This window comes from Oncorhynchus keta, chromosome 8, assembly GCF_023373465.1.
Source record: "Oncorhynchus keta strain PuntledgeMale-10-30-2019 chromosome 8, Oket_V2, whole genome shotgun sequence".
NCBI classification, from domain to species: domain Eukaryota; kingdom Metazoa; phylum Chordata; class Actinopteri; order Salmoniformes; family Salmonidae; genus Oncorhynchus; species Oncorhynchus keta.
In genome coordinates, this window is record NC_068428.1 from 40,181,329 (window position 1) to 40,204,536 (window position 23,208).

Below are 23,208 nucleotides of genomic sequence, written 5' to 3' on the forward strand. Positions count from 1 at the left end.
GTTACCAGGTTACACCATCTCTGCTGTGTCAGTATAGAACTGTCCAGTTTAACTTTAGTCTCTTACTGTTACCAGGTTACACCATCTCTGCTGTGTCAGTATAGAACTGTCCTGTTTAACTTTAGTCTCTTACTGTTACCAGGTTACACCATCTCTGCTGTGTCCAGAACTCAGTTTAACTTTAGTCTCTTACTGTCTTACCATCTCTGCTGTGGAAAGAAGAGTTTAAACTCTTACTGATCAGGTTATACGGACTGGTGTCAGTAGAACTGTCCTGTTTAACTTTAGTCTCTTACTGTTACCAGTTCATCTACTGTTACCAGGTTACCAGGTTACACCATCTCTGCTGTGTCAGTAGAACTGTCCAGTTTAATATTACTCTTAGTGATCCAGGTTACCATCTACTGCTTGTCTCAATGGTTTAACACTTACTGTTACCAGGTTCATCTTGCTGGTTTAGAACTGTCAGTTTATAGTCTCTTAAAGGTTAACTCTCTGCTCAGATAACTGTCCTGTTTAGCTTTGTCTCTTACTGTTACCAGGTTATACCATTTGCTGTGTCAGTATAGAATGTTTAACTTTAGTCTCTTACTGTTACCAGGTTGTTCTGCTGTGTCAGTATAGAACTGTCCAACCTACTGTTACCAGGAGTCCTGCTGTGTCAGTATAGAACTGAGTTTAACTTTAGTCTCTTACTGTTACCAGGTTATACCATCTCTGCTGTGTCAGTATAGAACTGTCCACTTTAGTCTCTTACTGTTACCAGGTTACACCATCTCTGCTGTGTCAGTATAGAACTGTCCAGTTTAACTGTAACTCTTATTACCAGGTTACAAGAGGTCAGTATAGAACTGTCACAGTTTAACTTTAGTCTCATTACCAGGTTAACCAGTCAGAAGAACTGTCCAGTTTAACTTTAGTCTCTTATTACCAGGTTACACCATCTCTGCTGTGTCAGTATAGAACTGTCCAGTTTAACTTTAGTCTCTTATTACCAGGTTACACCATCTCTGCTGTGTCAGTATAGAACTGTCACAGTTTAACTTTAGCTCACTGTTACCAGGTTAACCATCTCTGCTGTGTCAGAGAAGTCACAGTTTACTTTAGTCTCTTACTGTTACCAGTTAACCATCTCTGCTGGTCAGTATAGAACTGTCCAGTTTAACTTTAGTCTCTTACTGTTACCAGGTTACACCATCTCTGCTGTGTCAGAGAACTGTCCAGTTTCTTTAGTCTCTTATTACCAGGTTAAAGAGGAGACAAGTCACAGGTACTTTAGTCTCTTACTGTTACCAGGTTAAAGAGGAGACAACTGTCCAGTTTACTTTAGCTCTTATGAGGTTAAAGAGGAGACAAGTCACAGGTACTTTAGCTCATGAGTTACACCTAAAGCTGGAGACAAGTCACAGGTACTGTAGCTCATTAGTTAAAGAGAAGACAAGTCACAGGTACCATCTCTGCTAGCTATAGAAGTCTAAAAGTTACCAGGAGACAAGTCAGTATAGAAGGTACTTTAGCTCTTACTGTTACCAGGAGTCTAAAGAGGAGACAAGTCACAGGTACTTTAGCTCATTACCAGGTTAAAGAGGAGACAAGTCACAGGTACAGTAGCTCATGTTACCAGGTCTAAAGAGGAGACAAGTCACAGTTTACTGTAGCTCATTAGTCTAAAGAGAAGACAAGTCACAGGTACTTTAGCTCATTAGTCTTACAAGAGGAGACAAGTCACAGGTACTGTAGCTCATTAGGTTACAAGAGGAGACAAGTCACAGGTACTTTAGCTCATTAGTCTAAGAGGAGACAAGTCACAGGTACTGTAACTCATGAGTCTAAAGAGGTGACAAGTCACAGGTACTGTAAGGTCTACAAGAGGAGACAAGTCACAGGTACTGTAGCTCATTAGTCTGGGGAAAAAGAGGAGACAAGTCACAGGTACTGTAGCTCATTAGTCTAAATTAGAGTGAGACAAGTCACAGGTACTGTAGCTCATTAGTCTAAAGAGAAGACAAGTCACAGATAATTAGCTGGCTCATTAGTCTGAACAAAAGAGACCAGACAAGTCATGAGGTACTGTAGCTCATTGAGTCAAAGAGAAGACAAGTCACAGGTACTGTAGCTCATGAGTCTAAAGAGGAGACAAGTCACAGGTACTGTAACTCATTAGTCTAAAGAGGAGACAAGTCACAGGTACATTAGTCTAGCTCACTGTAACTCAGTCTAAAGAGGAGACAAGTCACAGGTACTGTAGCTCATGAGTCTAAAGAGGAGACAAGTCACAGGTACTGTAACTCATTAGTCTAAAGAGGAGACAAGTCACAGGTACTGTAACTCATTAGTCTAAAGAGGAGACAAGTCACAGGTACTGTAACTCATTAGTCTAAAGAGGAGACAAGTCACAGGTACTGTAGCTCATTAGTCTAAAGAGGAGACAAGTCACAGGTACTGTAACTCATTAGTCTAAAGAGGAGACAAGTCACAGGTACTGTAACTCATTAGTCTAAAGAGGAGACAAGTCACAGGTACTGTAACTCATTAGTCTAAAGAGGAGACAAGTCACAGGTACTGTAGCTCATTAGTCTAAAGAGAAGACAAGTCACAGGTACTGTAGCTCATGAGTCTAAAGAGGAGACAAGTCACAGGTACTGTAACTCATTAGTCTAAAGAGAAGACAAGTCACAGGTACTGTAGCTCATGAGTCTAAAGAGGAGACAAGTCACAGGTACTGTAGCTCATGAGTCTAAAGAGAAGACAAGTCACAGGTACTGTAGCTCATTGGTCTAAAGAGAAGACAAGTCACAGGTACTGTAGCTCATTAGTCTAAAGATATATTCTCTCCTCGTCTAGATAAAGTACTGGACTTATGTGAATACATTAAGATATAAACGGGAACATAGATACATTCAATATAATTCATGAGTTGAATCAAAATGTTTAAATCCTTTCTCATCAAATAAAGCTTTTTTTAAATAGCACATTTCAGACATGAATGCAACACAATGCGCTTCACAGAAATAAATAAATAAACAATGAAAATAAAATAAAAATATTTACTACACAAGAAAAATAAGAAGATGAAAATACTAAAGAATAACAATTTAAAACTAAAAGGCAAAAAAATATATACATATTTCCCTGAGGAAAAAGGTGTGTTTTATGATCTTTTTGAAAATGTCCACAGTTTCGTCCCCCCTCAGGTTCTCTGGCAGGCTATTCCAGAGGCTGGGGGCATAGTAACTAAAGGCTGGGGACATAGTAACTAAAGGCTGGGGGGATAGTAACTAAAGGCTGGGGCATAGTAACTAAAGACTGGGGACATAGTAACTAGAGGCTGGGGCATAGTAACTAGAGGCTGGGGCCATAGTAACTAAAGGCTGGGGGCATAGTAACTAGAGGCTGGGGACATAGTAACTAGAGGCTGGGGGCATAGTAACTAAAGGCTGGGGACATAGTAACTAGAGGCTGGGGCATAGTAACTAAAGGCTCCATGCCTGGGGGCATAGTAACCCCCTGGGGACATAGTTCTCTGATAAGCTATTCCAGAGGCTGGGAATAGTAACTAAAGGCTGGCATAGTCTCCATGCCTCTTGGTCCCCCTAAAGGCTGGGGGCATAGTCTAAAGGCAGGCTAGTTCCAGAGGCTGGGGGAATAGTAACTAAAGGCTGCCTCTCCATGCCTCTTGGTCCCCCTCAGGTTCTCTGATAAGCTATTCCAGAGGCAGTGGGAATAGTAACTAAAGGCTGGCTCTCCATGCCTCTTGGTCCCCCTCAGGTTCTCTAGCAGGCTATTCCAGAGGCAGGGGGAATAGTAACTAAAGGCTGTCTCTCCATGCCTCTTGGTCCCCCTCAGGTTCTCTAGCAGGCTATTCCAGAGGCAGTGGGAATAGTAACTAAAGGCTGTCTCTCCATGCCTCTTGGTCCTAGGCTTTGGGAAAGTTAGAAGGCCAGTAGGTCCCTACCTACTGGGTACAAAACTTAAAAGCATGTCTGATATGTATTGTGGTGCACAATCGTGGATTGATTTAAAACCAATAGAAGAGTCTTAAAACTCACAGACAGCCATTTCAGAGACTTTAAAACTGATAATGTAATGTGTGCTCTCTGTCTGGTCTTGGTCAGAACCCGAGCTGTAGCGTTCTCTATGATTTCTAGTTGACCAATGGCTTTCTTGGGTAGACCAGACAGGAGAGTATTACAGTAGTCAAGCCTGCTTGTAAATAAAGCATGGGTGAGTCTCTCTGTATCAGCCTGAGAAACAGTGGCACCTAAGATTACGGTCCGTGAACATTTTGATCCTTTACTTTCCGAATGAAAACGGTACAGTCGGGAAGTGAAAATATCTGGTTTACCCGTTTTTGAATAAAACATTTTTTTTTTTTAATGCTTGTTTTTACATATTAAACCAAAAAACATATTGATATTTCGCTGTTCAAATCTAGGTGGAATGCCTGGTCAAGTACACAGCTAACACTTCCTGTCCTTTCAAAGTAGGAGGCAACCTTTTTAACTCCAGTCTAAGAAGCTATGAATCTATTATCTATTCATTAATTGATTAACAGCTGCCCATACCATAACACAGTGCCAAGATACGAGAGTAAGGAGATACAGGGGAGTTGGGCAGGACATGTAAGGGGGGGGGGTAAGGGTAGGTAGAGGGGTGCTGGATGTCCAGGAGAGGATTGGAGGGGGTACAGGTCTGGTAATGTGATGTGAGGGGTAGAGGAGCAGGGACTCTCATGCCAGTCCTTTTTGGGGTGTGCTATAAGACTGGGGTATGATTTAATACTGTCTCTGTGTGCCAGCAACCAAGCATGAGCTGAACAATGCCATGCATCCCCAGACAGCCTGAGTGACAGACAAACAGACCTACCGCAAGCCGTCAAATCTGGTTGGCAATCTCATTAGTCAGGACCAGTAACATTAATTCCTGCACTGTTGGCCGATACTTGATCTGTCAAGGTCGTTTACAGCGTGTGTGTGTGTGTGTGTGTGTGTGTGTGTGTGTGTGTGTGTGTGTGTGTGTGTGTGTGTGTGTGTGTGTGTGTGTGTGTGTGTGTGTGTGTGTGTGTGTGTGTGTGTGTGTGTGTGTGTGTGTGTGTGTGTGTGTGTGTGTGTGTGTGTGTCTTTGTGTGTGTGTCTTTGTGTGTGTGTGTGTGTGTGTCTTTTGTGTGTGTGTGTGTGTGTGTGTCTTTTTGTGTGTGTGTGTGTGTGTGTGTCTTTGTGTGTGTGTGTGTGTGTGTGTGTGTGTGTGTGTGTGTGTGTGTGTGTGTGTGTGTGTGTGTGTGTGTGTGTGTGTGTGTGTGTGTGTGTGTGTGTGTGTGTGTGTTGTGTGTGTGTGTGTGTGTGTGTGTGTGTGTCTTTGTGTGTGTGTGTGTGTCTTGTGTGTGTGTGTGTGTGTGCGTGTGTGTGTGTGTGTGTGTGTGTGTGTGTGTGTGTGTGTGTGTGTGTGTGTGTGTGTGTGTGTGTGTGTGTGTCTTTGTGTGTGTGTGTCTTTGTGTGTGTGTGTCTTTGTGTGTGTGTGTGTCTTTTTGTGTGTGTGTCTTTTTGTGTGTGTTTTGTGTGTGTGTCTTTGTGTGTGTGTCTTTGTGTGTGTGTGTGTCTTTGTGTGTGTGTGTGTGTCTTTGTGTGTGTCTTTTGTGTGTGTGTGTGTGTATTCAGTGCCCCAAATGGACCACCAAAGTCATTGCTTGTAAGCAGGTTTAAGCATATGTCAGATTTACAGCTTGTTGTGAAGGACTGTCTTGTCATGTTGTCAATGGTCCTTTGAGCTGGGGGGGGCTGTTTTCAACGATGTTGATTCAATAACATGACATGAGCTCCATTCTAACATGTGATCTCAAACAGACACAGTCTCCCATTGACAAGTTACTTTGACATTTTCGGCCACAAATCTATCTGCAATATTAAAGCTTTAAATTAAATAAAAGTTACTTGGCCCTATTTTTCTGGGGGGTGGTTAACATAAGAGAAGCAATATATATTTTTTCTGTCATAACAAATAGACTAATAATGTAATATTCTATACTGAACAAAAATTTAAACGCAACATGCAACAATTTCAACGATTTTACTGAATTACAGTTCATATAGGAAATTAGTCAATTGAAATGCACTGTAAAGTCATTATGCCCTAATCTATGGATTTCACATGACTGAGCAGGGGCACAGCCACGGGTGGGCCTGGGAGGGCATATGCCCACCCAATGGGGAGCCAGGCCCACACAATCAGAATTAGTTTTTTGCCACAAAGGGCATTATTACAGACAGAAATACTCCCCAGTTTCATCAGCTGTCCATGTGGCTGGTCTCAGATGATCCTACAGGTGAAGATGCCAGATATGGAGGTCATGGGCCGGCGTGGTTACATGTGGTTTGTTGTTGTGAGCCCGGGGGGACCAACTGACAAATTGTCTAAAATGACGTGGGAGGCAGATTATGGTAGAGAAATAAACATTAATTTGTCTGGCAACGGCTCTGTTGGACATTTCTGCAGCCAGCATGCCAATTACACACTCCTTCAACACTTGAAAGATCTGTGACATTGTGTAGTGTGACAAAAAAGGCACACTGTGTAGGGATCATGCTGTTTTGTCAGCTTCTTGATATGCCACACGTGTCAGGTGGATGGAATATCTTGGCAAAGGAAAAATGCTCACTATCAGGGACGTAAACAAATTTGTGCCCAGATTTGAGAGAAATAAGGTTTGTTTGCATATGGAACATTTCTGGGATCTTTTATTTCAGCTCATGAAACATGGGACCAACACTTTACATGTTGTTTTTAGAGTTTTGTTCAGTATATTACATGGTTAAAAGTTATGTTTCCCTCTCTCTTTTTAGGAGATAGCCTTCCCCAAGATGGTTGCCAGCTGCTGTCGGTTCCTGTGTTACTTTTGTCGTATCAGCCGACAGAACCAGAAGGCCATGTTTGACCATCTCAGCTACTTACTGGAGAACAGCTCTGTCGGACTGGGTGGGTAACAGGAGAGAGGGGAAGGTGGCTCAGAGAGGGAGGGAGGGAGGGAGGGCACCCCAGCAGACTACTGGAGAACAGCTCTGTCGGACTGGGTGGGTAACAGGAGAGAAGGGAAGGTGGCTCAGTGAGGGAGGGAGGGAGGGCACCCCAGCAGACTACTGGAGAACAGCTCTGTCGGACTGGGTGGGTAACAGGAGAGAGGGGAAGGTGGCTCAGAGAGGGAGGGAGGGAGGGAGGGCACCCCAGCAGACTACTGGAGAACAGCTCTGTCGGACTGGGTGGGTAACAGGAGAGAGGGGAAGGTGGCTCAGAGAGGGAGGGAGGGAGTGAGGGCACCCCAGCAGACTACTGGAGAACAGCTCTGTCGGACTGGGTGGGTAACAGGAGAGAGGGGAAGGTGGCTCAGAGAGGGAGGAGGGAGGAGGGCACCCCAGCAGACTACTGGAGAACAGCTCTGTCGGACTGGGTGGGTAACAGGAGAGAGGGGAAGGTGGCTCAGAGAGAGAGAGAGAGAGAGAGGGGGGGGGGGGGGAGGGAGGAGTGAAGGAAGGAGCGAAGGAAGGAAGGTGAGAGAGAGTGAGAGAGAGGGCACCCCAGCAGCCTCTGTCACTGTTCTCCTAACAAGAAGGGTATGAATTAGGGCATAGCGAGAGAGGACATACATATGTAAGAGAGGAGAGGGAATGGTGGCAGAGAGAGAGACAGTGCACAGAAAACAAACAACAGCAGTATGGGCTTGGCCTGGGTTATCGGCCTGGTCAGGGGTTATGGACCTGACCTGGGTTATGGGCTTGGCCTGGGTTATCGGCCTGGTCTGGGTTATGGACCTGACCTGGGTTAGTAATAATGTGTACACTGTCCCCTCTGTTTGTGGGACAAAACACTGCATGAGCTCTGTCTCCCCCAAGGAGCTCTGGGACAGAAGAGACAGAGGGGAGGAATGGTACTGGGACAATGACAATCAGATAGCGGGTAACAGAGAGTGGGAGAAGAAACACTGTTCTGTTGTTCCTGCTAGCAAGGCAAAGGAGGGAGAGTTAGAAGTATATAGAGAGGAGAGAAGTGATGGAATGAGAGAATGAGAGGGCACAGTTTGGCTTTTGTCCCTGTGGCTGGTGCAGTGACCGGGGCTGGGCTGTGACTGGGACTGGGTCTGGGGCAGTAACAGGGGTAGTGACTGGTGTAGTGACTGTCCCTTTTACTAGGGGACTCAGCTGTCCCCTTCACTAGGGGAGAAGGGAAGGTGAGAGAGTGATGGAGAAGGGAAGGTGAGAGAGAAGGAGATCTGGAATGAAAGAAAGAGAGAGAGGGATAGAGAGTACAGGGTGATGGGGTTATTTAGGGATGCAGTGCATAGAGTGATGACTCACTAGGGTTGGACTGTGAGGAATAGCTGCTGACCTTACTGTGAGTGATAGGAGATGTGAGTGATAGGAGATGTCTCATTCTCAAGATCATAGCACGTAATGGGCACATACAAATCACCCTCATATACTATTCTCTATGCAAATCACCCTCATATACTGTTCTCTATGCAAATCACCCTCATATACTGTTCTCTATGCAAATCACCTGCATATACTGTTCTCGATGCAAATCACCCTCATATACTGTTCTCTATGCAAATCACCCTCATATACTGTTCTCGATGCAAATCACCCTCTTATACTGTTCTCTATGCAAATCACCCTCTTATACTCTTCTCTATGCAAATCACCCTCTTATACTCTTCTCTATGCAAATCACCCTCTTATACTGTTCTCTATGCAAATCACCACCATATACTGTTCTCTATGCAAATCACCCTCTTATACTGTTCTCTATGCAAATCACCCTCTTATACTGTTCTCTATGCAAATCACCCTCTTATACTGTTCTCTATGGGCTTAGAAGCAAATGGTTGTAATTGATGCTAAAGCTTTTCAAATTGATTTAAAATTGTTTTATAGCGCTGATATGCTGAGGACAATTAATGTACAAAAAGCTGCTGACAATGAACACCTCACCTGAAAGGCTTTTCAAGATAACAGCACTTAATGGGCACACATTCAAATCATCTCCATGTTTGTGTTTCGAATCAAATCGTTGTAATTTATGCTACTGCAACAATGGTTCTCAATAGTTTGATATTGATTTCAAAGCACTAATATTATATGCTGACTTGTACTAAATGTGTCACAAAAAAAATGTTCCTCACATCTTATTTATCCCCTAACTATACACTGGCCCCTACAGACAGACTCCCCAGCACTAATGGGAGGTAACCAAATCAATGGCTGGCTGGGAGGTTGGAAGTAGGAAGTGCATCAGGATTTGATGTAATGGTATAAATGGTATGCAGTTTAAGAGATGCAGAGACACTGCCCCCTGCTGGTAGAACAGGAATGTGCGTGTCGTTTCCTGTCTGTCTGTCTCTCCCCTGCCTCTTATTACAATTGAGAGATTTAGTGGGTGTCAAAATTAAAGTGCTCTTGTATCGTTTATTCCATGTCCACAATAGTGAACGATGACAGATGACGTTTCTGCCGAGTGTCTCAAGACAAGAGGCAGGAAATGACATGTTTTAGTTTTCTTCCATTGTCTCCTCAGCCTCCCCAGCAATGAGGGGTTCTACTCCCCTGGACGTAGCAGCGTCTTCAGTGATGGACAACAACAGCCTGGCCCTCGCTCTGGAGGAGCCTGACCTTGAGAAGGTGGGAGACACACTGTCGGTCACTCTGCCACATTATATAATACACATCCTTCACCTGTCCATTATATAATACACATCCCTCACCTTCACCTGGCACATTATATAATACCCATCCCTCACCTTCACCTGCCACATTATATAATACACATCCCCCTCACCTTCACCTGCCACATTATATAATACACATCCCTCACCTTCACCTGCCCCATTATATAATACACATCCCTCACCTTCACCTGTCACATTATATAATACACATCCCTCACCCTCACCTGCCACATTATATAATACACATCCCTCACCTTCACCTGCCACATTATATAATACACATCCCTCACCTTCACCTGCCACATTATATAATACACATCCCTCACCTTCACCTGCCACATTATATAATACACATCCCTCACCTGTCCATTATATAATACACATCCCTCACCCTCACCTGTCCATTATATAATACACATCCCTCACCTTCACCTGCCACATGATATAATACACATCCCTCACCTTTACCTGTCCATTATATAATACACATCCCTCACCTTTACCTGTCCATTATATAATACACATCCTTCACCTGTCCATTATATAATACACATCCCTCACCTTCACCTGCCACATGATATAATACACATCCCTCACCTTCACCTGCCACATTATATAATACACATCCCTCACCTTCACCTGCCACATTATATAATACACATCCCTCACCTTCACCTGCCCATTATATAATACACATCCCTCACCTTCACCTGCCACATTATATAATACACATCCCTCACCTTTACCTGTCCATTATATAATACACATCCCTCACCTTCACCTGCCCATTATATAATACACATCCCTCACCTTTACCTGTCCATTATATAATACACATCCCTCACCTTCACCTGCCCATTATATAATACACATCCTCACCTTTACCTGTCCATTATATAATACACATCCCTCACTTTCACCTGCCACATTATATAATACACATCCCTCACCCTCACCTGCCACATTATATAATACACATCCTCCACCTGTCCATTATATAATACACATCCCTCACCCTCACCTGTCCATTATATAATACACATCCCTCACCTTCACCTGCCCATTATATAATACACATCCCTCACCTTCACCTGCCCATTATATAATACACATCCCTCACCTTCACCTGCCACATTATATAATACACATCCCTCACCTTCACCTGCCCATTATATAATACACATCCCTCACCTTTACCTGTCCATTATATAATACACATCCCTCACCTTCACCTGCCCATTATATAATACACATCCCTCACTTTCACCTGCCACATTATATAATACACATCCCTCACCCTCACCTGCCACATTATATAATACACATCCTTCACCTGTCCATTATATAATACACATCCCTCACCCTCACCTGTCCATTATATAATACACATCCCTCACCTTCACCTGCCACATTATATAATACACATCCCTCACCTTCACCTGCCACATTATATAATACACATCCCTCACCCTCACCTGCCACATTATATAATACACATCCCTCACCTTCACCTGCCACATTATATAATACACATCCCTCACCTTCACCTGCCACATTATATAATACACATCCCTCACCTTCACCTGCCACATTATATAATACACATCCCTCACCTTCACCTGCCACATTATATAATACACATCCCTCACCTTCACCTGTCCATTATATAATACACATCCCTCACCTTCACCTGTCCATTATATAATACACATCCCTCACCTTCACCTGTCCATTATATAATACACATCCCTCACCTTCACCTGCCCATTATATAATACACATCCCTCACCTTCACCTGCCACATTATATAATACACATCCCTCACCTTCACCTGCCACATTATATAATACACATCCCTCACCTTCACCTGTCCATTATATAATACACATCCCTCACCTTCACCTGCCACATGGTATAATACACATCCCTCACCTTCACCTGTCCATGATATAATACACATCCCTCACCTTCACCTGCCCATTATATAATACACATCCCTCACCTTCACCTGCCCATTATATAATACACATCCCTCACTTTCACCTGTCCATTATATAATACACATCCCTCACCTTCACCTGCCACATTATATTATACACATCCCTCACCTTCACCTGCCACATTATATAATACACATCCCTCACCTTCACCTGCCACATTATATAATACACATCCCTCACCTTCACCTGCCCAAAATCCTGCCGCTCCAAATCCAGTCCGAGTCGCTCCAGTGAAAAATGAAATGCATTTGTTCAACTTGAACAGGCAGGCTGGAGAGTGGACTCAGCCTGTCACTGACAGTCCCTGATTCTGACATGACCGAGTTGAGTGATGAGTGCACATTTCTGGAGAGCGGATCTGAGTTAGGAAGGACTGTGTAGTAGAGTGCTGAAGGACTCACCAAAGTGTTGCTGTATTCAGGTGGTAACCTACCTGGCAGGCTGTGGGCTGCAGAGCTGTGTCATGCTCCTGGCTAAAGGATATCCTGACATTGGCTGGAACCCCATAGAGGGAGAGAGATATCTGTCTTTCCTCCGCTTCGCTGTCTTCAGCAACGGTATGTCAGATTGAAAGAGGGGGGGGGGCAGAGAGACAGAAAGGGAGAGAGATAGAGATAAAGAGGGAGAGGGCCAGAGAGACAGAAAGGGAGAGAGATAGAGATAATGATGGAGAGGGCCAGAGAGACAAAGGGAGAGAGAGAGAGAGAGAGAGAGAGAGAGAGAGAGAGAGAGAGAGAGAGAGAGAGAGAGAGGGAGAGGGGGCAGAGAGACAGAAAGGGAGAGAGAGAGAGAAAGAGGGGAGGGGGCAGAGAGACAGAAAGGGAGAGAGAGAGAGAAAGAGGGAGGGTGGGGCAGAGAGACAGAAAGGGAGAGAGATAGAGATAAAGATGGAGAGGGCCAGAGAGACAGAAAGGGAGAGAGATAGAGAGAAAGAGGGGGGGGGGGGGGGCAGAGAGACAGAAAGGGAGAGAGATAGAGATAAAGATGGAGAGGGCCAGAGAGACAGAAAGGGAGAGAGAGAGGAAGAGGGGGGCAGAGAGACAGAAAGGGAGAGAGAGAGAGAAAGAGGGGCTGGGCAGAGAGACAGAAAGGGAGAGAGAGAGAGAAAGAGGGGGGTGGGGCAGAGAGACAGAAAGGGAGAGAGATAAAGAGGGAGAGGGCCAGAGAGACAGAAAGGGAGAGAGATAGAGATAAAGAGAGGGGGCAGAGAGACAGAAAGGGAGAGAGATAGAGATAAAGAGGGAGAGGGCCAGAGAGAGAGAAAGGTAGAGAGATATAGATAAAGAGGGAGAGGGCCAGAGAGAGAGAAAGGTACAGAGATAGAGATAAAGAGAGGGGGCAGAGAGACAGAAAGGGAGAGAGAAAGAGATAAAGAGGGAGAGGGCCAGAGAGAGAGAGATATTTTAAGTCCAGTTACTCTCTGAGGATGAAGTGGATAAACCATTGGTGGTGGATTGGCTGTTTAATCTTATACAATGTAAATTAGTAATGAATCTCTCCCAATCCCTACCTCTCTCCCTTCCTCTCTCCCTTCCTCTCTCCCTGCCTCTCTCCCTTCCTCTCTCCCTTCCTCTCTCCCTTCCTCTCTCCCTTCCTCTCTCCCTTCCTCTCTACCTACATTTCTCCCTTCCTCTCTCCCTTCCTCTCTCCCTTCCTCTCTCCCTGCCTCTCTCCCTTCCTCTCTCCCTTCCTCTCTCCCTGCCTCTCTCCCTTCCTCTCTCCCTTCCTCTCTACCTACATTTCTCCCTTCCTCTCTCCCTTCCTCTCTCCCTTCCTCTCTCCCTTCCTCTCTCCCTGCCTCTCTCCCTTCCTCTCTCCCTTCCTCTCTACCTACATTTCTCCCTTCCTCTCTCCCTTCCTCTCTCCCTTCCTCTCTCCCTGCCTCTCTCCCTTCCTCTCTCCCTTCCTCTCTCCCTGCCTCTCTCCCTTCCTCTCTCCCTTCCTCTCTACCTACATTTCTCCCTTCCTCTCTCCCTACCTCTCTCCCTTCCACTCTCCCTGCCTCTCTCCCTTCCACTCTCCCTGCCTCTCTCCCTTCCTCTCTACCTACCTTTCTCCCTTCCTCTCTCCCTTCCTCTCTCCCTTCCTCTCTCCCTTCCTCTCTCCCTTCCTCTCTCCCTGCCTCTCTCCCTTCCTCTCTCCCTTCCTCTCTCCCTACCTCTCTCCCTTCCTCTCTCCCTTCCACTCTCCCTGCCTCTCTCCCTTCCTCTCTCCCTGCCTCTCTCCCTTCCTCTCTCCCTTCCTCTCTACCTACATTTCTCCCTTCCTCTCTCCCTACCTCTCTCCCTTCCACTCTCCCTACCTCTCTCCCTTCCACTCTCCCTGCCTCTCTCCCTTCCTCTCTACCTACCTTTCTCCCTTCCTCTCTCCCTACCTCTCTCCCTTCCTTTTTTCCTAATTGCCGCTCTCCTCCTTTCTCCACCCCTCCCTGGCTCCTTCACCCCCCCACATCCATCCCTCCCTGATTCCTTTCCCCTCCCTCCCTCCCTCCCTCCCTCCCTCCCTCCCTCCCTCCAGGTGAGAGTGTAGAGGAGAACTCTAACACGGTGGTGAAGCTGCTGATCAGACGTCCCGAGTGTTTTGGTCCCGCTCTGAGAGGAGAGGGAGGCAACGGTCTGCTGGCGGCCATGCTGGAAGCCATTAAGATATCTGAGGACCCTGCTCTGGACCTGCCCTGTACAGCCAATGGAGAACCTTCTGGGTAATTCAATCTCTCAATCACTCACCATGAGATGACACCTTTAATTAACATAGGATCATTGAGTAGTGGAAGGAATATGGAAGACAATTCAAGGTTGTGTAGGGGGTGCGTACTGTGGCAGAGAAGTCAGGCGCAGGAGAGCATAAACTGATTTCCAATGGCGCAGTTTAATAAACAAAACCACTGTAAACAGAACCATAAATCAATGGGTAAACAAAACCCGTTACACACAAGCATAACATGCATAAACAATTCCGGACAAGGACATGGGGGGAACAGAGGGTTAAATACACAACATGTAATGATGGAATTGAAACCAGGTGTGTGGGAAGACAAGACAAAACAAATGGAAAATGAAAGGTGGATCGGCGATGGCTAGAAGACCGGTGAGGTCGACCGCCGAACGCCGCCGAACAAGGAGAGGGACCGACTTCGGCGGAAGTCGTGACAGGTTTAGCTTCAATTCAAGGTTGAGCTTCAATTCAAGGTTGAGCGTCAATTCAAGGTTGAGCGTCAATTCAAGGTTGAGCTTCAAATCAAGGTTGAGCTTCAATTCAAAGTTGAGCTTCACTTTCAAGGTTGAGCTTCAATTCAAGGTTGAGCTTCAATTCAAGGTTGAGCTTTACTTTCAAGGTTGAGCTTCAATTCAAGGTTGAGCTTTACTTTCAAGGTTGAGCTTCACTTTCAAGGTTGAGCTTCAATTCAAGGTTGAGCTTCAATTCAAGGTTGAGCTTTACTTTCAAGGTTGAGCTTCAATTCAAGGTTGAGCTTTACTTTCAAGGTTGAGCTTCAATTCAAAGTTGAGCTTCACTTTCAAGGTTGAGCTTCAATTCAAAGTTGAGCTTCACTTTCAAGGTTGAGCTTCAATTCAAGGTTGAGCTTCAATTCAAGGTTGAGCTTCAATTCAAGGTTGAGCTTTAATTTCAAGGTTGAGCTTTAATTTCAAGGTTGAGCTTTAATTTCATGGTTGAGCTTCAATTCAAGATTGAGCTTTAATTTCAAGGTTGAGCTTCAATTCAATTCCTTTACGAGAAATGCAGATGTATAGAGGTGGTGGAAGTGGAACATGACAATCTGCTATGGAGCTTTTTAAAACCATGAGCTTTATTAATTCAGTTAGGGAGGAATGTAGCCGTACATCTAGAGATTACCTTTCAACTCATTAGAAGGGACTTGTTTATCTGTGTCCTAGGTCTGGTGAGGATGAGGAGGAAGAGGTTGCCCACACAGGAAACGCCATCATGTCCTTTTACTCTGCCCTTATTGACCTGCTGGGACGCTGCGCCCCTGAGATGCACGTGAGTGACAACATCTTTTATTCTTTATTTTTTATTATCAAACCTCTGTTCATTGATGATAGTCTCATTGAGATACAATCTTGAGAAACAACATCAAGGTCAACGGGGAAAAATAAACAACTGTCCAAACATGTCCTGAGTTATCGGACCAACGAGGTGTGAGGGTTAATGTTTCTGGTGACCTTGAGCAAGTCTATAGTTTCTTCACAGCTGCAGAAGTTAGATCAGTGCCTCGTCTTTCTCCTCTCTTCTGTCTGTTTGGCATGCTGCCCTCACCCCCCAGATCCATCATCAACCTATTATCAGATACACTTCAGCTCCGTTCACAGTCCTCCATGCACTGTGCTGCTCTCTCTCTCTCTCACTCCCTATCTCTCTCCCTATCCCTCCTTCCCTCCCTCCCTATCCCTCCCTCCCTATCCCTCCCCCTCTCTCTCCCTCTACTCTCTCCCAATCCTTCCCTCTCTCACTATCCCTCCCTCCCTCCCTATCTCTCTCCCTATCCCTCCCTCCCTATCCCTCCCCCTCTCTCTCCCTCTCTCTCTCCCAATCCTTCCCTCTCTCACTATCCCTCCCTCCCTCCCTCCCTCCCTCCCTCCCTCCCTCCCTCCCTCCCTCCCTCCCTCCCTCCCTCCCTCCCTCCCTCCCTCCCTCCCTCCCTATCTCTCTCCCTATCCCTCCTCTCCCTATCCCTCCCTCTCTCTCTCTCTCTCTCTCTCTCTCTCTCTCTCTCTCTCTCTCTCTCTCTCTCTCTCTCTCTCTCTCTCTCTCGCTCTCTCTCTCTCTCTCTCTTCCTATCCCCCTCTCTCCCCCTCTCTCTCCCTCTCTCTCTCCCTCTCCCTATCCCTCCCACTCCCTATCCCTCTCTCCCTATCCCTCCCCTCTCTCCCGTCCTTCTTCCTCTCCTCCTCCCTCTCTCTCCCTATCCCTCCCTCTCCCTATCCCTCTCTCCCTATCCCTCCCCTCTCTCCCGTCCTTCTTCCTCTCCTCCTCCCTCTCTCTCCCCCTCTCTCTCAGTTGATCAACAAGGGTAAAGGTGAGGCATTGCGTATCCGGGCCATCCTGCGCTCCCTGGTTCCTACCACAGACCTGGTGGGCATCATCAGTATACCACTCAAGATGCCCATTGTCAATAAAGGTAGGACCCAATGACTAAAGAGCTCAGATTAATGTCCTATTTTAACATGTACTGGTTGTATATCAAAACATTTTTATACTAATATTTTGGTTTGGAAACATTTTTATACTAACATTTTGGTTGATATTTGAATGAGTTGTTCGGAAACATTACTCTGTTGATTAAGAATGGTGAAGAAGCATGGAAACAATGTGTTTCTAGTCAGCAAGACCCTGCTGTGTTTTAATGGTAAACACATGTTACACTGTAGTAGAAGGTTAATCTGGTGGTGCCAGGGCTTTTATATCCTATTCCACTCACAGCCACATCTTGGGCTACAACAGAAATCTGTCAGCCGTATGAGGTAAAGGCTCTTACATTTTCCTGATTGGGTTGTCTGCTTTCACCTTGAGGAGTAGGTCTCTAACCATTTCTCAGTCCATGTTTCCACTGAAAAAGAAATACTGCAGACTGCAAGGTCTTCGCTTAACCAATTTGTACTTTATCTAATAGTTGTCATGTTTGGTTATAGTATATGAAGTCGCAGCACGGAAAATGTGTTTGTAGTGGAGAAGTAACTATAGACTTCTTTGGCAAAAATCCAATCAACCTTTCCCATTTTCAATTTTCTTCATGATAAATTCTAATGATAAAGCATACAGTATCTCTCTTACTTGAGTAAACTTCTTCTGCCACCTCTCTCCCTTCATATAATCTGTTTCCCACAGTGAAGTATTCTCCCAAGAGATCCTTCATTACACTGTAAATGTCTTTTTTTCCAATGACTTCTCTCTGCTTGTCCTAGTCTGCTCTCCACACACTCAGCGTTTTCAGATAACGTGTTTCTCATCCCCATCGCGTATTAAACCTGGTCGATATGTTACATATCATTCTGTGTGAAACCTTATTGAGCTCTACACTTCTCCTGTCTTATCTTTCAATTTACACCATGCTGTGTTAGTGGAACGACTAAACTCCCTCTCACCTCTTCCATAAATCGGTTTATTTTTTGTTGCCTCCTCATCCTCTACCTGCTCTTCCCTCCTCCTCTTCCTCCTCCTCTACCTCTTCATCATGCTCTTCCTCCTCTTCCTCCTCTTATACTTGCTCATCCTCCTCTAACTCCTTTACATCCCCTTCCTCTTCCTCCTCTCATACTTGTTCTTCCTCCTCTAACTCCTTTACATCCCCTTCCTCTTCCCCCTCTACCTACCCTTCCTCCTTCTCTACCTCCTCCTCATCTTCTTCCTCCTCTAACCCCTCCTCTTCCTCCTCTTCCTCCTCCTCTACCTCCTCCTCCTCCTCTACCTCCTCCTCATCTTCCTCTACCTCCTCCTCTATCTCATCCTCTACCACCTCCTCTTCCTCCTCTATCTCTTCCTCTTCCTCCTCTACCACCTCCTCTACCCCCTCCTCTATCTCCTCCTCTACCCCCTCCTCTTCCTCCTGTACCTCCTCCTCTACCCCCTCCTCTATCTCATCCTCTACCACCTCCTCTTCCTCCTCTTCCACCTCTTCTACCACCTCCTCTACCACCTCCTCTTCCTCCTCTTCCACCTCTTCTACCACCTCCTCTTCATCCTCTATCTCCTCCTCTAACTCCTCCTCATCTTCCTCTTCCTCCTCCTCTACCTCCTCCTCTTCCTCCTCTTCCTCTTCCTCCTCTATCTCCTCCTCTACCCCTTCCTCTTCCTCCTCTACCTCCTCCTCTACCTCCTCCTCCTCTTCCTCCTCTATCTCCTCCTCTATCTCCTCCTCTACCCCCTCCTCTTCCTCCTCTTCCTCTTCCTCCTCTATCTCCTCCTCTACCCCTTCCTCTTCCTCCTCTATCTCCTCCTCTAACTCCTCCTCATCTTCCTCTTCCTCCTCCTCTACCTCCTCCTCTTCCTCCTCTTCCTCTTCCTCCTCTATCTCCTCCTCTACCCCTTCCCCTTCCTCCTCTACCTCCTCCTCTAACTCCTCCTCATCTTCCTCTTCCTCCTCCTCTACCTCCTCCTCCTCTTCCTCCTCTACCTCCTCCTCCTCTATCTCCTCCTCTACCCCTTCCTCTTCCTCCTCTACCTCCTCCTCTACCCCCTCCTCTTCCTCCTCTACCTCCTCCTCTACCCCTTCCTCTTCCTCCTCTACCTCCTCCTCCTCTATCTCCTCCTCTACCCCTTCCTCTGCCTCCTCTACCTCCTCCTCCACCCCCCTCCTCTTCCTCCTCTATCTCCTCCTCTACCCCCTCCTCTTCCTCCTCTACCTCCTCCTCTACCCCTTCCTCTTCCTCCTCTACCTCCTCCTCCTCTATCTCCTCCTCTACCCCTTCCTCTGCCTCCTCTACCTCCTCCTCCTCTTCCTCCTCTACCCCCTCCTCTATCTCCTCCTCTACCCCCTCCTCTTCCTCCTCTATCTCATCCTCTACCCCCTCCTCTTCCTCCTCTACCTCCTCCTCCACCCCCAGACGGTAGTGTGACAGAGCCAGACATGTCGGCTAGTTTCTGTCCGGACCACAAGGCCCCCATGGTGTTGTTTCTGGACCGTGTGTACGGCGTGGAGGACCAGAGCTTTCTGCTACACCTGTTGGAGGTGGGCTTCCTGCCTGACCTCCGCGCCTCCGCCTCCCTGGACACGGTGAGTAGGAGAGACAAATCAATCTATCAGTCCTTCTGTCAGTAAACCAGTCAATGAGTCAGTCAATGAGTCAGTCACTCAGTGAACCAGTCAGTCAGTCAGTGAACCAGTCAGTCACTCAGTGAACCAGTCAGTCAGTCAGTGAACCAGTCAGTGAATCAGTCAATGAGTCAGTCACTCAGTCACTTAGTGAACCAGTCAGTCAGCCAGCCAGTCAGTCAGTGAACCAGTTAGTCAGTGAGTGAACCAGTCAGTCAGTCAGTGAGTGAATCAGTCAGTGAGTCCGTGAACCAGTTAGTCAGTGAGTGAACCAGTCAGTGAGTCAGTGAACCAGTTAGTCAGTGAGTGAACCAGTCAGTCAGTTAGTCAGTGAGTGAACCAGTCAGTCAGTGAGTGAATAGGAGTGAGTAGGAGTGACCCTTCATTCGGTCTGTCAGTCAGTCAATGAGAAAACACAGCAAACATTCATATAACAATCAACCAATCAATCAATATATGTATTAATTAATCCTCTCCCCATAGTGTGTACTGACTTCTTGTATGTGTAACAAAATGTTTATCAAAATACTCTACTGACAACAATCACAGAGTTGATGAGTTGTTATTTTGAATGGATAAATATTGACGGCTGTTTCTCCATGTGAATCAAGTTAAATGAGGATCCACCACAACAAACTTCTCTCTGGTGTATTTGAGAAAAGTCTGTTGGATCTCATGGTCTTTTTTACTCATCGTCCTCTGAAGAGGGAGATAAAACTGCATTCATCCCAGCACTGTCTTGTCCTGAGGGAGAGGAGTAGTATTCCCCATGCTGGCACAGAGGCTGTAGCCATGGGAGACCATCGCCATGGGACGGACCTCTGTAATTGCATCTACCCATAATCCTTTGGGAGAGGGAGAGAGAAAGTGATGCTGACAGTCCCCATTTATCTCAATACCTGCTACAACAGTCTACTTTAGGAATATAATCTAACTCACAGGGGGAACCAAACAGTCTGCCTTAGGGGTCACCGTGACCTCAGGGTTATTATCTGACTCACAGGGGGAACCAAACAGTCTGCCTTAGGGGTCACCGTGACCTCAGGGTTATTATCTGACTCACAGGGGGAACCAAACAGTCTGCCTTAGGGGTCACCGTGGCCTCAGGGTTATTATCTGAATCACAGGGGGAACCAAACAGTCTGCCTTAGGGGTCACCGTGGCCTCAGGGTTATTATCTGACTCACAGGGGGAACCAAACAGTCTGCCTTAGGGGTCACCGTGGCCTCAGGGTTATCATCTGACTCACAGGGGGAACCAAACAGTCTGCCTTAGGGGTCACCGTGACCTCAGGGTTATTATCTGACTCACAGGGGGAACCAAACAGTCTGCCTTAGGGGTCACCGTGACCTCAGGGTTATTATCTGACTCACAGGGGGAACCAAACAGTCTGCCTTAGGGGTCACCGTGGCCTCAGGGTTATTATCTGACTCACAGGGGGAACCAAACAGTCTGCCTTAGGGGTCACCGTGGCCTCAGGGTTATTATCTGAATCACAGGGGGAACCAAACAGTCTGCCTTAGGGGTCACCGTGGCCTCAGGGTTATTATCTGACTCACAGGGGGAACCAAACAGTCTGCCTTAGGGGTCACCGTGGCCTCAGGGTTATCATCTGACTCACAGGGGGAACCAAACAGTCTGCCTTAGGGGTCACCGTGGCCTCAGGGTTATTATCTGACTCACAGGGGGAACCAAACAGTCTGCCTTAGGGGTCACCGTGACCTCAGGGTTATCATCTGACTCACAGGGGGAACCAAACAGTCTGCCTTAGGGGTCACCGTGGCCTCAGGGTTATTATCTGACTCACAGGGGGAACCAAACAGTCTGCCTTAGGGGTCACCGTGGCCTCAGGGATATCATCTGACTCACGGGGGAACCAAACAGTCTGCCTTAGGGGTCACCGTGACCTCAGGGTTATCATCTGACTCACAGGGGGAACCAAACAGTCTGCCTTAGGGGTCACCGTGGCCTCAGGGTTATTATCTGACTCACAGGGGGAACCAAACAGTCTGCCTTAGGGGTCACCGTGGCCTCAGGGATATCATCTGACTCACGGGGGGAACCAAACAGTCTCCTGATGTATGGTTGTGTACTTTGTTGTTTACAGTGGTTAGTTGTTGTTTACAGGGGTTAGTTGTTGTTTACCGTGGTTAGTAGTTGTTTACAATGGTTAGTAGTTGTTTACTGTGGTTAGTAGTTGTTTACTGTGGTTAGTAGTTGTTTACAATGGTTAGTAGTTGTTTACTGTGGTTAGTAGTTGTTTACAATGGTTAGTAGTTGTTTACTGTTGTTAGTAGTTGTTTACAGTGGTTAGTTGTTGTTGGTTACAATGGTTAGTAGTTGTTTACTGTGGTTAGTAGTTGTTTACAATGGTTAGTAGTTGTTTACTGTGGTTAGTAGTTGTTTACAATGGTTAGTAGTTGTTTACTGTGGTTAGTCGTTGTTTACAGTGGTTAGTTGTTGTTTACAGTGGTTAGTAGTTGTTTACAGTGGTTTGTAATTGTTTACAGTGGTTAGTAGTTGTTTACAGTGGTTAGTAGTTGTTTACCGTGGTTAGTTGTTGTTGGTTACAATGGTTAGTTGTTCTTTACAGTGGTTAGTAGTTGTTTACAGTGGTTAGTTGTTGTTGGTTACAATGGTTAGTTGTTGTTTATAGTGGTTAGTAGTTGTTTACAGTGGTTAGTAGTTGTTTACCGTGGTTAGTAGTTGTTTACAATGGTTAGTAGTTGTTTACTGTGATTAGTTGTTGTTTACTACTGTTGGTTACAGTGGTTAGTTGTTGTTTACAGTGGTTAATAGTTGTTTACAGTGGTTAGTCGTTGTTTACAGGGGCTAGTTGTTGTTTACAGTGGTTAGTTGTTGTTTACATGGGTTAGTTGTTGTTTACAGGGGTTAGTTGTTGTTTACAGGGGTTAGTTGTTGTTTACAGTGGTTAGTTGTTGGTTACAGTGGTTAGTAGTTGTTTACAGGGGTTAGTTGTTGTTTACAGGGATTAGTAGTTGTTTACAGTGGTTAGTAGTTGTTTACAGTGGTTAGTTGTTGTTTACAGTGGTTAGTTGTTGTTTACAGTGGTTAGTTGCTGTTTACAGTGGTTAGTTGTTTGTTTACTGTGGTTAGTTGTTGTTTATGGTGTTTAGTTGTTTGTTTACAGTGGTTAGTTGTTGTTTACAGTGGTTAGTTGTTGTTTACAGTGGTTAGTTGTTGTTTACAGGGGTTAGTTGTTGTTTACAGTGGTTCGTTGTTGTTTACAGTGGTTGGTTGTTGTTTACAGTGGTCCGTTGTTGTTTACAGCGGTTAGTAGTTTGTTTACAGTAGTTAGTTGTTGATTACAGTAGTTAGTTGTTGATTACAGTGGTTAGTTGTTTACAGTGGTTAGTTGTTGTTTACAGTGGTGAGTTGCTGTTTACAGTGGTTCGTTGTTTGTTTACAGTGGTCAGTTGTTGTTTACAGTGGTTAGTTGCTGTTTACAGTGGTTAGTTGTTTGTTTACGGTGTTTAGTTGTTTGTTTACATGGGTTAGTTGTTTGTTTACAGTGGTTAGTTGTTTGTTTACAGTGGTTAGTTGCTGTCTACGGTGTTTAGTTGTTTGTTTACAGTGGTTAGTTGTTGTTTACAGTGGTTAGTTGCTGTTTACAGTGGTTAGTTGTTGTTTACAGTGGTTAGTTGTTGTTTACAGTGGTTAGTTGTTGTTTACAGTGGTTAGTTGTTGTTTACAGTGGTTAGTTGTTG

The 23,208-nt window shown here is 45.8% G+C and overlaps 1 protein-coding gene across 1 annotated transcript in view; it reads left to right on the forward strand.

Moving 5' to 3' along the window:
* LOC118387158 (ryanodine receptor 3-like) overlaps positions 1-23,208 on the forward strand; it is a 308,396-nt gene that overhangs the window by 201,363 nt on the left and 83,825 nt on the right. Inside the window, exons 43-51 of the mRNA XM_052523336.1 lie at positions 332-393; positions 1,782-1,811; positions 6,837-6,969; positions 9,562-9,665; positions 12,134-12,269; positions 14,230-14,413; positions 15,606-15,711; positions 16,729-16,849; positions 19,272-19,441. Of these exons, the coding sequence (XP_052379296.1) occupies positions 332-393; positions 1,782-1,811; positions 6,837-6,969; positions 9,562-9,665; positions 12,134-12,269; positions 14,230-14,413; positions 15,606-15,711; positions 16,729-16,849; positions 19,272-19,441 (1,046 nt within the window). The remainder of the gene's footprint in view (positions 1-331; positions 394-1,781; positions 1,812-6,836; positions 6,970-9,561; positions 9,666-12,133; positions 12,270-14,229; positions 14,414-15,605; positions 15,712-16,728; positions 16,850-19,271; positions 19,442-23,208) is intronic.